The sequence below is a fragment of the Grus americana genome, chromosome 35, assembly GCF_028858705.1.
Source record: "Grus americana isolate bGruAme1 chromosome 35, bGruAme1.mat, whole genome shotgun sequence".
Lineage (NCBI taxonomy): Eukaryota > Metazoa > Chordata > Aves > Gruiformes > Gruidae > Grus > Grus americana.
The window spans coordinates 104080-117382 of NC_072886.1; the positions used below are offsets into that span (position 1 = coordinate 104080).

Consider the following 13303-nt stretch of genomic DNA (forward strand, 5'->3'; position numbering starts at 1 on the left):
CTGGAAAAATAATTAAAAAAAAAAAAAAGATATAATTATTTATTTTCTTTCTGCCCCAGCTTGCTCCAGTTTTGCCCCATTTTGGGGGCTGTTTTACTGCCACAATGAGGGGGAGGGAAGTGCTGCCCATGGATTTAGCTTTGGCTGCCTTTTGTGGGCAGTTGGTGGCCCCCCACCCCCCTCGGACACCTTTGCGCTGTCCTTGCTTGCACTTTTGCCTTCTCCTGCTGGGGGGAAAAAAAAAAAAATCACCAAAAAAAAAAAAAACCCACCACAGATGTCAAACATTAACCCAAAAAAGCCGTTAGCCAGGTTATATAGGAGACCATCCCTGGTGCTTGTGGAGTGAGGAGATTGCAGGAGGAAAAGAAGCATTTTTTGGGGGTGAAATCCATCCCTTTTTGGGGTTCTGCGAGTGTGGGGTGGGCGTGCATGGCTGCAGGGCATTCCTGGGGTCTCACGGTGGCATCATGGCTTTCGCCAGCCTCCTGGAGCACGTGGGGGGCATGGGACGCTTCCAGGTGGCCTCAGTTCTCCTCCTGGCCCTTCCCGTCCTCATGATGGCCAGTCACAACCTTCTGCAGAACTTCACGGCCGCCAGCAGTGACCATCACTGCCGGCTTCACTGGGAGGCCAACGCCACTGGCCTCGACCCCCAGGACTTGCTGAGGGTCTCAGTTCCCCACGGTGATCAGTGCCGGCGCTTCGTGACACCACAGTGGTGGCTTTTGGAGGTCAATGGCTCGGCTCCCAACAGCAGCTGGCTGGAGACAGAGCCTTGCCACGATGGTTGGACCTATGACCGCAGCATCTTCACCAGCACTATCATCACTGAGGTAGGATGGTGGCGGCAGTGGGGTGGGATTTGGGGCCAGTGATACATTTCACCCAATTCTGTGTGCGGTTGCCACCTTGAGGCAGCAGCGAGGGGTCCACTGTCATCATGACGCTGAACTTCCAACTGGAGCATCTTCCCCACTCAACCCTTGGTGGAGGCACTCAATGCCGTGAGAGCTCAGGACGAGAAAGGGAAAGGGGGGAGGGCGGTGAGGGAGCTGATGACATCAACAAGGGGGTCAAAAAGGGGCCAGATGACCCCAGGAAGGAGATTCCAGCCACGGGGATGCTGGGAAGGGTGGTCAAGTCTATATTGGCACCTTCTTGATGTTTCCATTGTCTATCCGTTGGCTGTTGTGTTGGATCAACCCTACCAGCCACCACGGTCAGTTTTGGGGGACAGGAGGGAGATCAGAGGGGACCCCCCCCCTTGATCTCCATCCCAGCCCATGTCCTCGTCCCTTGGCAGTGGGACCTGGTGTGCAGCTCCCGGGGTCTGAAGCAGTTGGCCCAGTCACTCTACATGGCCGGCGTCTTGGTGGGCGGCATCGTCTTTGGGGGTCTCTCAGACAGGTGAGGGGGGGGACACCCTATCCCCGTGGGCAGGTGGGGCAGCATCATGAAGGTTGTCTCACCCCCTCTTCCTCCTCCTCACCCCCTCTTCCTCTTCCTTATCCCCTCTTCCTCCTCCTTACTGCCCAGGTTTGGCCGCCGGTCGCTGCTCACCTGGTGCTACCTTCAGATGGGCACCATGGGGACGTGCTCCTCCTTTGCCCCCACTTTCACTGTCTACTGTCTCTTCCGCTTCCTCACGGGCATGGCCTTCTCCGGCATCGTCCTCAACAGCGTCTCCCTCTGTACGTGGCCACCACCAGCCCCATCATACCGGCCCAGGGCACCCTCCTGTTCTGCTCCATGTCTTGGTGTGTCTCAGCAGCTTTGGAGTGGATGCCCACTCGCACCCGAGCGCTCGTGGGGACCTTCATGGGTTACTGCTACACAACTGGGCAGTTCCTGCTGGCTGGGATTGCCTATGCCGTCCCCGATTGGCGTTGGCTGCAGCTCACTGTGTCGCTGCCCTTCTTCTGCTTCTTCCTCTACTCGTGGTGAGGAGGAGAAGGGGGAGAAATGGAGTTGTGGATGGAGGGATGGACGCAGGGATGGACAGATGGAGGTGTGGATGGATGGAGGGATAGTGGGATGGATGGGTAGAAGGAAATGGGGGTGTGAAGATGGATGGATGGATGGATGGATGCGTAGAAGGTGCAAGGACAGATGGAGGGTTGGATGGAGGGACAGAGGGGTAGATCATTGGTGACAGGATCAGATGGATGGTGGGATGATCCTTGGGATCCTGTCCCCATCTCCTCCACAGGTGGTTAACCGAGTCGGCTCGCTGGCTGGTCATGGTGGGGAAGTCCCACCAAGCCCTGAAGGAGCTCCAGAAAGTGGCCAGGATAAATGGGAAGAAAGAGGAAGGGGACAAGCTCGACATAGAAGTAAAAGGCTCTGGCTGGGTCCCCTGGAGCATCTCTGGGCAGTTTATAGCGGGTGGGGGGAAGTGACCCCACTCTCCTGGCCCTCACGTAGAGGGCCAACAGTGGGGCTCCCCTACACCCATCTTTCCAGCCCCTTTAACAACCATCCATTGCCTCTATCTCCACCTCCTCCATTATCTCCACCTCCTCCATCTCCATCCAGCCCCTTTTACAACCATCCATCCGCCATTTCCATCCCTCATATCCATCCATCAGACCATCTGTCCAGCCATCTGTTCAGCCATCCCTCCTCCCACGCACCCTCCACCCATCCTGCCCAGGGCTTAATCCCCACACCTCTTCCAAACTCCATCCTGGTTCCCCTCTCTGCTCCTTTCCACCCCTGCCCTCCTCAATGAGATGAGGGACCACAGCACCCTGTCCCCACCCCAGAGCCCCCCCCCCTCTCCCTCTAGGTCCTGAGGTCCTACATGCAGAAGGAGATGGCTTCATCCAAGAGTCGCCACACGGTGCTTGACCTCGTCCGGACGCCCATCTTGCGCCGCATCTCTTGTTGCCTCTGCTTCGTGTGGTATGCCCAGCAGTGGAGGACATCAGTGGGTGGTTGTTCATCTGTCCACCCATCCCCAAACACCGACCTTAGCTGGGTTCTTATTGGAAAGGGAAACTGAGTCACGGTGTAGGACTCAGTCAACAGAGGTCTCTTGACCCACATGTGCTCCAGGAAGGGACACAGATCTCCTGGCTGGATCCTACAGGCCAGGGGATGGTGTGTGACCCACACACACATCCCACCCCACAATTCCCCACCTGTGACATTTGCCCCCATCACCTCTTCTTGTCCTAGGTTCTCCACCAGCTTTGCCTACTATGGGCTGGCCATGGATCTGCAAAACTTTGACTTCAATATCTATGTGATCCAACTTGTCTTTGGGGCTGTGGACATCCCAGCCAAGCTGGTCTCCATCCTCACCATCACCTTCGTGGGGCGACGCTTCACCCAGTCCATTGCCCTTATCCTGGCCGGCTTGGCTATCTTGGCCAACATCTTGGTGCCACGAGGTGAGGGCTGGGGGTGGTGGCAGTGGTGTCCCCTTCATCTCCAGCTCATAAGGCATAATCCAGGAGGGCCAAAACAAGCTCAACCCATTAACGCAAGTCACAGGCTGAGTGATTTTTAGGTTTTTATGGGTGATTTGCCTGAAATCCTGGTGTTTGGTGTCTCCTCTCTCCATCACCCACTGTCAACTTAACCCAACTCCAAGTAGCGACACCAAAGTGAGTCCCAGATGTCTTGTCCTCACCCCCCACAGACCTGCGGATGCTCCGGACCGCCCTGGCCGTCTTTGGGAAGGGTTGCTTGGCTGCGTCCTTCAACTGCGTCTTCCTCTACACGGGTGAGCTCTACCCCACCGTTATTCGGTAAGGAGTGGAGGTGGAGATTGCGGGAGGTGACAGGGCGGCCGTGACCACACAGGCTGGTCCCTCAAGGCCTCTCGGTGTCCCACAGGCAGACAGGCATGGGGTTGGCCAACACCATGGCCCGTTTGGGCAGCATCACGGCCCCTTTGGTGAAGATGGTGGGTGAGGTCTTCCCTGCATTGCCCTTCATCATCTACGGGGCAGCCCCTGTGGTGTCTGGGCTGGTGGCCATCCTCCTGCCAGAGACACGGGACATGGCACTGCCTGAGACGGTGGAGGAGGTGGAGGGCAGGTGGGATTTGAGGGATTGAAGGACAAGGGGAGGGACAGAGGGATGGGCGGACACAGGGAGGGATGGTGGGAGAAGGTTGGTTGGACATGGAGATGGAAGGATGGAAGGAAGGATGGATAGAAGGATGGAGGATTGGGTGTGCATGGTGATGGACAGGAATGGATGGGATTGGACAGAGATAGGTGGATGGACAGATGGATGGATAGGAAGAACAATACAGCAATGGATGGATGAAAGGATGGACAGATGGATGTCTATGAAGAGGGATGGATGGATGCATGATGGATGGCCAGGTCAATGGGGAAGGAGAGGGAACAGCAGCATGAAAAAATCACCCGGCCCCCCAAAAACACCCGCACCCCATCCTCGCTCTCATCCCAGGACCAAGCCCCAGAAGGACGAAGCCCAACATCTCCAGGTCCCACTTCAGCCCACCCAGCCCAGCAGCTCCATGGGGCCCTGCTAGTGCTGACTGCTCCAGGGGAATCCCCAAAATCCCCCCAGACATCAATGTACCCCACGGACGAAAGAGCAGGAGTGACCTTGTGTGGGTGCAAGCCAAGAAGAAAGGGACAACGATGACCATGGCCACCCTCTTGTCATGGCCAAGGAGGGGACCCTGGCATCCTCTTCTCCATGATGGTGTGTCCTCCCCCCCATCACAGGATGGTTTTGTTGTTGGGGTTTTGGGTTTTTTTTTTTTGGTGCTGGAATAAAAACAATAAAAACAGAAATTGTGTGAAATGCGGCCGGTGGGGAGGGCGGGAGTGGTGGTGGTGGAGGGGGTTGTTTTCCCACGGCTGCGGGGGGTCCCACGCAAGCCTGAACGTCCCGCCCCAAAGGCAAATATGGGACCCAGCGGGGTGCTGTGGCCTCAGCATTGCGTCGTGTTCCCCCCCCGCCTCCCTCCACCCTCCCCTCTGCCTGCGGCCAGGGCTGCGAGGCAGGAAGAGTCACGCTCAAGAGCTCAGGGAGGACCCAAGCGTCCAACCACCCAACGCACCCTCTGCTCCAGCCAGTGAGGACCCAGGCATCCTACTTCCCCCCCCACCCCCCCCAAGTCACCCCCCCAAGTCTCCTGGTCGCTGCCCTGTCCTGCCTACGCTCCACTGCCTACCACTGCCCTCCTGCCCGGGGTCCAAGGGGCTCCCAGGGATCCGGTTCGAGGCCCCCTGGGAACTTTGTCCCATGAATCATCCACTATGGATGGTGAAAACAAGCTGGGGGAGCCAGCGGGGGAGGGGGGGGGCGGTGTCCCCATCCACATGAACCTGGGGGCTTCCTCAGCGAGGAAGAGGATGGAGAGGATGGGATGGCCCCGGGGAGCCATTGGGCATCCCTGGTTGGGGACTGCCATGGTCGGCGCTGGTATTTCCGCCCAACGGTTGTTTCTTCTGACCCATAGCAGGATCTGGTCCCACCAGGGTCAAACGTTAACCGGGACCAGGGGGTGGCTTTAAATAGGAGCAGAGACAAGGACGGGGGCAGGGACAGGGCCGTGGCCATGGGCAGCCACGGGGCTGAGGGGTGGTAGCTCCGGGGAGCGGGATTTGTTGCTGGGAGAGGTCGGAGCGACGGACAGGTGAGTGGATCGATAAAGAGATCAATGTGTTGATCAGGAGAGCGAGAGGCCAATGGAGTGGTCAAGAGAGAGATTAAAGCTCAATAGGTTGATCAATAGAGAGAAAGACTGATCAATAGAAAGATTATAGGTCAAGAGCTTGATCAACAGAGAGATTAAGATCAGTACATGGGTCAATAGAAAGATTATATGTCAAAAGATTGATCAGTAGTGAGATTTAAGAGCAATAGAATGATCAATAGAGACCGATAGACCAGATAGATAAAGATCACTATATTGATCACTACTTTATAGTCAATAGGTTGATGAATAGAGAGAGACCAATAGATCAATCAATAGACAGATTAAAGGTCAATAAATCAATCAATATAAAGATTATAGGCCGATAGACTGGTCAATAGAGAGAGTAAGGTTGATGATACATTGATCAGTAGAAAGATTATAAATCAATAAATTGGTCAGTAGTTCAATAGATTGATCAACAGAGAGACAGATCGTTAGATTGATCGGTGGATCACGGTTCAAGAGATTCATCGGTAGAAAAATACAGACCAATAGATTGATCAATGAATAGATTATAGATCAGTTTATCGGTAATAGAGATACACAGACCATCAGATGGCCCAATAGAGAGATGCTGTAGAAAAATAGATTGATCAATAGGTTGATCAACAGAAACATATAGACCAATAAATTAATAAAGGGAGAGATTATGGACTAATTGATGATCAACACATTATAGATAATAGAGCTCTACAGATCAATAATCAATAGAGAAACAGCTCACTGGATTGATTGACAGGGAATCCACTAGATTGATCAGTAGAGAGGGGGAGATCAATAGATTGATCTATAGACCCATAGATCGATCGATCAGCAGATAAATCAATTAATTGATAGGATGAGGAGTCAATAGATGGGCAGAGGGACAGGCAGATAGATCCATCAGCTGGATGATGGTTGGCATGGACAACAGAGAAATCCATCGATCGATTGATTGACTGAGGGGGGTGAAGAGCGGCTGGAGAAAGAGCGAGTGGGCGTGGCAGAGGGAGGGAGGGACAGAGGGACGGACAGCGGGCGGCTGGAGAGACCGAGTCGGAGACCGAGAGAGCGTCAGAGAGAGGAAGAGGAGCAAAACAGCAGGTAGGGATGGATTGATCATGAGGGATCATTGGAGGGATGAAGCTATTGAAAGATTGGTAGGACAGAAGGGGGAGAGGATGAATTGATCAATTGATCGATCAATCAGTAATGCAGGGGGAGGAAGGAGGAGGAGGAGGGAGAGCAGTGAGGGGCAGAGCTGATAGCAAGAAATAAATAATCAGTGATTGATAGATCACAGATTGATAGACTGATAGGTGGATTGATCAATTTGATAGATTGATAGATCAACAGATGCCCCAATAGATCAATAGAGACCAATAGATTGATAGCGACACTGATAGATCGATAGTGCAATTGACAGATTGATCGATTGATAAAGGCACCGACAGATCAATAGCGCAACCAGCAGATCACTAGATCAACAGCAAGACTGATAGATCAGTAGATCGATGGACTGATGGACAGATCAACTGATGGACCTATAGACAGACCAATAGATCAATCAATTGATAGATCAATAGACCTATTGATAGACCAGTAAATAGACTGATTGATAGATTAATAGATTCATTAACAGATGATAGATAGAAGGTCCTTGATTCCTTCCTCAATCTGTCCCTCAGTCCCTCCCTTGACCCTTCCATCCCTCCCTCGGTCTGGCCGTTGGTCTATCCCTCATCCTCAGCTCTTCCTCCACCTCTCCTGGGCTTGGTCCCACCACCCCTCAGTTGTCCCCAGCCCTGTCCCTCGGCCAATCCTTATCTCGTCCCTCCACCATCCTCCAGCCCTCCCTTTGGCTGCTCCTTGGTCCTTCCTCTACTGTACCCCTTGGCCATGCCTTGGCCTGTCCCTCCAGCTGTCCCTCACCCCTTCCTCCAAACCACCCCATGGCCCTTCCTTGGCTGTTCCTCGGTCATCCCTTGGCCCATCCTTGGATCCGTCCATTCACTGACCATCCAAACCACCCCTTGGCCCTTCCTCATCCACCCCTTGGATCATCCTTGGATCTACCCATTAAGTGACCATCCAAACAACCCCTTGATCATTCCTTGGTCATCCCTTGACCCATCCTTTGATCGATTCCTCAGCCCTTCCTCCAAATCATCCCTTGGCCATTCCTAGCCCATCCCTTGGCCCGTCCTTCAACCTCTCCTCATCCTCCCACCCTCCAGCTGACCTGGACCTCCCCCAGCTCCATTCCTCATCCCACCATGACCTTTGTGGAGCTGCTAGCCCGCCTGGGCGGGATGGGACGCTTCCAGGTGACCTACGTGGCCGCCCTGGCCATTCCATTGCTGATGCTGGCCAGCCACAACCTTCTGCAGAACTTTACCGCTGGTGTCCCTGAGCACCACTGCCGGCCTCGGCCTGTGGCCAATGACAGCGCCGGGGATGTCCCACTCCTCATCTCCATCCCCTCTGACGGCCACCACCGTCCCCAGCGCTGCCGACGCTATGTGGAACCCCAGTGGCACCTCTTGGAGGTCAACAGCACGGTCAACGATACGGCCAACGGGGCAGCCACTGAGCCTTGCCACGATGGCTGGACCTACCACGATGGTGTCTTTGCTCACACCATCGTTACTGAGGTGAGGGGTGTCCCACAGGCCCCCCCTGGGTGGCAGAGGGGACCCAGCTTGACCCCTGTGTCTTCTTCCGGTGGCAGTGGGACCTGGTGTGCGAGTCCAAGACGTTGAGGCAGGTGGCCCAATCCATCTACATGGCCGGGATCCTCCTGGGCTCTGGCCTCTTTGGGATCCTCTCTGACAAGTGCGTAGACACCCCAGAGTTGTACTGGGAGGAACTGGGAGGGGTATGCACAGGGATGTCCTCCCTTCCCTCTGGTCCCTGGTGTCCCAGTGTCCCCAAGTCACTCACCCCAGTATCCCCATATTCCCCGTCCCAGTGTTCCAAGTGATTTGTGTCCCCATCCCAGTGCCCCATGTCCCTGTCCCAGAATTCCCAGCACCCCATATCCCCCTCATCCCAACGCCCATGTCCCCATCCCAGTGCCCCCACCACCCCATCCCAGTGCCCCCAGCGCCCCATGTCCCCTGTCCCAGCATCTCCAGCACCCCATATCACCCATCCCAGCACCCCCAGTGCCTCGTACCCCGTCCCATTGCCCCATATCAGCATCCCAGTGCCCCCAGTGCCCCATGTCCCCCATCCCAGTACCCCCAGCGCCGTGTCCCAGCAGGTTTGGGCGCCGGGCGCTGCTGACCTGGTGCTACCTGCAGCTGGGGGTGACGGGAGCCGGCACCGCAGCTGCCCCCACCTTCATCGTCTACTGTCTCTGCCGCTTCCTGGCGGGCCTGGCCATGGCTGGTGTCTCCCTCAACTCTGCCTCCCTCTGTGAGCTGGGGACCCTGGGGACCCCCGCCCCAATCCCGTGGGGAGCACCCAGGCATCCAACCCTACCACCGTTGGCCCATGGGAGGGACCCAGGCACCAACCCTACCGCCATTGACCCTTGGGAGGGACCCAGGCACCAACCTTACTGCCATTGGCCCACGGGAGGGACCCATGGGAAGGACCCAGGTGCCAACTCTACCACTGTTGGCCCATGGGAGGGACCCAGGCACCAACCCTACTGCCATTGACAATTGGGAGGGACCCAGGCACCAATCCTACCACCGTTGACCCATGGGAGGGCCCCAAATATCCCGGTTTGGTCCTACCCCATAGGATAGACCCCCCCCATCTGTGCGCTGATGGTTGCCCGCAGGCATGGAGTGGATCCCGACGGAAGCGCGTGCCGTGGTGGGCACCATCAACGGCTACTGCTACACCTTGGGGCAGTTTGTGCTGGCAGCCGTGGCCTTTGGCCTCCCTCACTGGCGCTGGCTCCAGCTCGCCGTCTCCCTCCCCTTCTTCCTCTTCTTCCTCTACTCCTGGTACGAGGAATCGAGGCATCCAGGGGAAGGGGCGGGGGCCGCCCACCCACATCCTCCTGGATTAGGAGGGCAAAAGGAGGTGGTGGTTGGGGTTTTGGGGGTCCTTAGGGTCCTCCATGGGTGGTGGGAGGTGCAGGGTGGGAACAGGGACCCCCCTCCAGACACCTGGGTCCCCCATAACTCCTCTTTGTTGTCCCCCCACCAGGCTGTTTGTGGAGTCAGCCCGGTGGCAGGTGATTTCGGGGAGACCCGACCTGGCCCTCAAGGGGCTCCGCAAAGTCGCCCGTATCAACGGGAGGAAGGAGGAAGGGGACAAGCTCAGCGAAGAGGTGATGGGGCTCCTCCAGATCCCCCCCAAATCCCCTTGATCTACACCCTAGACTCCCCCTCAATCATCCCAATTTCCCCAGATCTCACTAGATCCCTCAAAATCCTTCCAGAATCCCCTCATTCTCCCTTAGATCCCCCCATTTCCCCTTGATCCCTCCTGGATACTTCTGACCTCCTCTAGATCCTCCTGATCACCTGGATGCCCACTCCAGACCTTCAGTGTCCCTCCTAGATCTCTCCCCCATCCCAGTCCCTTCAGATCACTTGGATCCCTCTTGCCTGAGCCCCTCCAATCCCACCTAGATCCCCCCAGATCCCTCCAAATCACCTGGATTCTCCCCCCAGACCCTTCGTACACCTCCCAAATCCCTCCGATCCCACCTGGATCCCTCCCGAGATTCCCCACTACCTCTTCTAGATGCCACCGGCTCCCTTAGCTCCACCCAGGTCCCCGTTGTCCCTCCAAGATCCTTCCCATCCCCTGGATCCTTCTGAGATCCCTCCAAGATTTCCCCAGATCCCCCTTCTCGCAGGCGCTGCGGACATCGATGTGCCAAGAGCCACCGCTGCCAGGAGGGGCCTTGGCCGCCCTGGTCCGCACCCCCGGGATGAGGACGGTCTCCTGCGGAGTCTCCTTCGTCTGGCAAGTGGGGCTGGTTTGGGGTCAAAACCCAACTTTTGGGGTCAAACCCCCACTTTTCTGGGCAACCCCCACCTTTTGGGGGCCAAAATTCACTTTTTTTGGTCCCTCCTTGGTCACATCTGGTGGGTTTTGTGTTGAAACGTTGGGTTTTGGGGGCAGGTTCTCCACCAGCTTTGCCTACTATGGGTTGGCCATGGATCTGCAGGGCTTCGGAGTGGACATCTACCTGAGCCAGCTGGTTTTTGGGGCTGTGGACATCCCGGCCAAGCTGGCCTCGGTGCTGGCCATCAGCTGCGTGGGACGGCGGGTGGCCCAGGGCGGCTCCTTGGCACTCGCTGGCATCTGCATCCTTGCTAACATCATTGTGCCAATGGGTGGGCGTCGGGATGGATGGAGGACGATGGGATGGAGAGATGGAGGGCAATGGAATGGACAATGGGATAGAGAGAGAGAGAGAGATGGAGGACAGTGGGGTGGAAGAAGAGGTAGAGGGGTAGAGTGAGAAGTTGGAGAGACAGAGGGTGGAAAGATGGAGGGATAAGAGGTTAGAGGATGATGGCATGGAGGGACAGAGGGTGGAAGGATGGGTGGAAGGTGGAGGGATGGAGGGAAGGAGGTGGGACAGAGATGGAGAGGTGGGGGATGTTGGGGGTGCACTGGGGGGACAGCAATGAAGGTTGAAGGATGGAGGGATGAAGGGTCATTTGGGGGTGGAGGAAGAGGTTGGAGGGAAGGACCATTGGTGTGTCATTGAGGAGCCATTGGGGGCTGAAGGTGTGAGACCTCCCATTACTGTCCCCAGAGCTGCAGATGCTGCGCATGGCCTTCGCGGTGATTGGGAAGGGTTCATTGGCCGCCTCCTTCAACTGTGCCTACATCTTCTCTGGAGAGCTCTTCCCCACCGTCATCAGGTGGGTGGTTGTCACCCACAGGGGTTGCTGGCACCCTCCCTCCATCCATCTGTCCATCCATCCACTCATCGAGTCCGTCCATCAAACCCACCCACCCACTGGCCCATCCATCAACCAGCCCACCCATCCACCCAAACACTCATCCATCCATGTAAACATCATTCCATGCACCAACCAACCAACCCATCCATCCATCATCAACCCCTCAACCTCTCCATCCATCCATCCATCCATCCCTCAACCCCTCCATCCAACCACTATCAACTCTTCCATCCATCAACCCCTCCATCCATCCACCTCTTTATCCATCTCTCAAGATCTCCATCCAACCAGCTCTCCATCCATCCCTTAACCACTCCATCCATCCAACCACCACCAACCTCTCCCATCCATCAACTCCTCTATCCATCCACCCACCCTCCTTCCCTGGCACAGGCAGACGGGGATGGGCCTGGGGGGCACCATGGCCCGCGTTGGGAGCATGGTGGCCCCGCTGGTGCGCATGGCAGCTGACGTGACCCCAGTGCTGCCCCTCATCATCTATGGGGCTGCCCCCATCATCTCGGCCATCGCCACCTGCTTCCTGCCCGAGACTCGCAACGTGCCCCTGCCCGAGACTGTCAAGGACGTTGAGAGACGGTGAGGGGCACCCCAGTGAGGTGGCCTTGGCCACACCGAGGGACCCCGTCCCCACCAGATCCCCTTTTTCTCCATGATCCTTTCATGGTGGACACAAGGACGGGGAAATCCCTGTATTAGGGCAGAATTTCTTTCTTGGGAGGAACCCAGAAGGTTTTGGGGTGAGAAGGGATGAAAGTTTTGGGGAGAAAGGTTGAAGGTTTGGGGTTTGGGAAGGAATGAAGGTTTTGGGGGTGGGAAGGGACAAAGGTTTTGGGGAGAAACCTTGAAGGTTTTCGGGTTGGGACGTGTCCTGGTTTCAGTGGCTAAACCATGACAGGACGGGAGAAAGGTTTTGGGGGAGAAATGAAGGTTTGGGGGTTTCTCTTCCCCGGGCGCAGCCACAGAGCGGGTCACCTCAAGGACGAGGAGGTCACCGTCCCCCTGAGTACCACCAAGACCAAGGACGGCGTCTGAGCGGGGAAGAGGACAGCCATCGGAGACACCTGGGTCCCGCTGGGCCAGCGGGGATGGGGGACAGGGTGACACGTACCCCCACCCCACGGTCGATACCCCCCACCTGGGTGCTATTTATTTAACCCCAATAAAACCTTATCGCAACATCGGGTGTTCGATATCAACCGCTGCCTGACCAGGGAACTGGACATCCGGGGGTCCCCGTGACCATCCCCTCAGGGAACCCAGGCATGTGGGGACCCCCATCCCCCCCTAAACGAGGCTAACGAGGATTAATTTCCCCTATACGTTACCCAGACGCCTGGGTCCTGGCTCTCGAGTTCCGGCCTTTGCCCCAATTCGGGTGATTTAGCTGCAAAATAAATCTGCAAAGGGATTAATTCTCACGTCAAGTCGGGGCCGGTGGGTGGCAAAAACCCCCTAATGGGGAGGATTTTACCCCAAAATAACCCCCCCGGGTAGCACAATAGCAGCCCTCAGGGAAGCCACATCCAAGCAACTAAATTGGGTTTATTTACCCCAAAGAACAAAGCAGCACAACCCCACCATCAGCCCTCATATCTGGGTTTTTACCCCAAACCCAGGTACCCCAACGTACCAGTGCCCCAACCCCCCCAATCCCTCCATTTTTTCCCCAAAACACCCTCATTTCCACACCACTGCATTTTTCTATCCATTTTTATTATGA

General features: G+C 56.2%; 2 protein-coding genes across 8 annotated transcripts; both read left to right on the forward strand.

Annotated features, from left to right (window-relative positions):
• The first annotated feature begins 315 nt into the window (after window positions 1-315).
• On the forward strand, window positions 316-4784 carry LOC129198718 (solute carrier family 22 member 6-A-like). 2 transcript variants are annotated; one of them, XM_054808275.1, is made up of 10 exons: window positions 316-836; window positions 1307-1410; window positions 1540-1694; window positions 1775-1943; window positions 2213-2336; window positions 2792-2907; window positions 3184-3398; window positions 3650-3758; window positions 3847-4050; window positions 4432-4784. In XM_054808275.1, exons 1-10 carry the CDS (start codon window positions 471-473, stop codon window positions 4514-4516), a joined length of 1647 nt encoding a protein of 548 aa, XP_054664250.1. In that variant the 5' UTR covers window positions 316-470; the 3' UTR covers window positions 4517-4784. The 2 variants fall into 2 exon arrangements, with proteins under 2 accessions (XP_054664250.1, XP_054664249.1); XM_054808274.1 differs by having other exon boundaries at window positions 349-836; window positions 1772-1943.
• A 746-nt stretch (window positions 4785-5530) lies between these two features.
• On the forward strand, window positions 5531-12759 carry LOC129198717 (solute carrier family 22 member 6-like). Of its 6 annotated transcripts, none has more exons than XM_054808269.1 (11): window positions 5531-5632; window positions 7912-8328; window positions 8406-8509; window positions 8940-9094; window positions 9468-9636; window positions 9842-9965; window positions 10500-10609; window positions 10769-10983; window positions 11412-11520; window positions 11956-12159; window positions 12540-12759. In XM_054808269.1, the coding sequence occupies exons 2-11, from the start codon at window positions 7951-7953 to the stop codon at window positions 12613-12615; spliced, it is 1644 nt and encodes a 547-aa protein (XP_054664244.1). In that variant the 5' UTR covers window positions 5531-5632; window positions 7912-7950; the 3' UTR covers window positions 12616-12759. The 6 variants fall into 6 exon arrangements, with proteins under 6 accessions (XP_054664244.1, XP_054664245.1, XP_054664247.1 ...); XM_054808270.1 differs by having other exon boundaries at window positions 5532-5632; window positions 12546-12759; XM_054808272.1 differs by lacking the exon at window positions 11956-12159 and having other exon boundaries at window positions 5533-5632.
• Window positions 12760-13303: the final 544 nt, after the last annotated feature.

What these genes read in the sequence shown, in the direction of transcription:
- LOC129198718 (XM_054808274.1), top strand. Translation starts at nt 471, where the DNA reads ATGGCTTTCGCCAGCCTCCTGGAGCACGTGGGGGGCATGGGACGCTTC. An exon ending in CCTCAACAGCGTCTCCCTCT is followed by an intron (nt 1,695 to 1,771) that starts GTACGTGGCCAC and finishes GGTGTGTCTCAG; the next exon opens with CAGCTTTGGAGTGGATGCCC. An exon ending in TGTTGCCTCTGCTTCGTGTG is followed by an intron (nt 2,908 to 3,183) that starts GTATGCCCAGCA and finishes TTCTTGTCCTAG; the next exon opens with GTTCTCCACCAGCTTTGCCT.
- LOC129198717 (XM_054808267.1), top strand. Translation starts at nt 7,951, where the DNA reads ATGACCTTTGTGGAGCTGCTAGCCCGCCTGGGCGGGATGGGACGCTTC. An exon ending in GGGACAAGCTCAGCGAAGAG is followed by an intron (nt 9,966 to 10,499) that starts GTGATGGGGCTC and finishes CCCTTCTCGCAG; the next exon opens with GCGCTGCGGACATCGATGTG. An exon ending in GTCAAGGACGTTGAGAGACG is followed by an intron (nt 12,160 to 12,539) that starts GTGAGGGGCACC and finishes CCCCGGGCGCAG; the next exon opens with CCACAGAGCGGGTCACCTCA.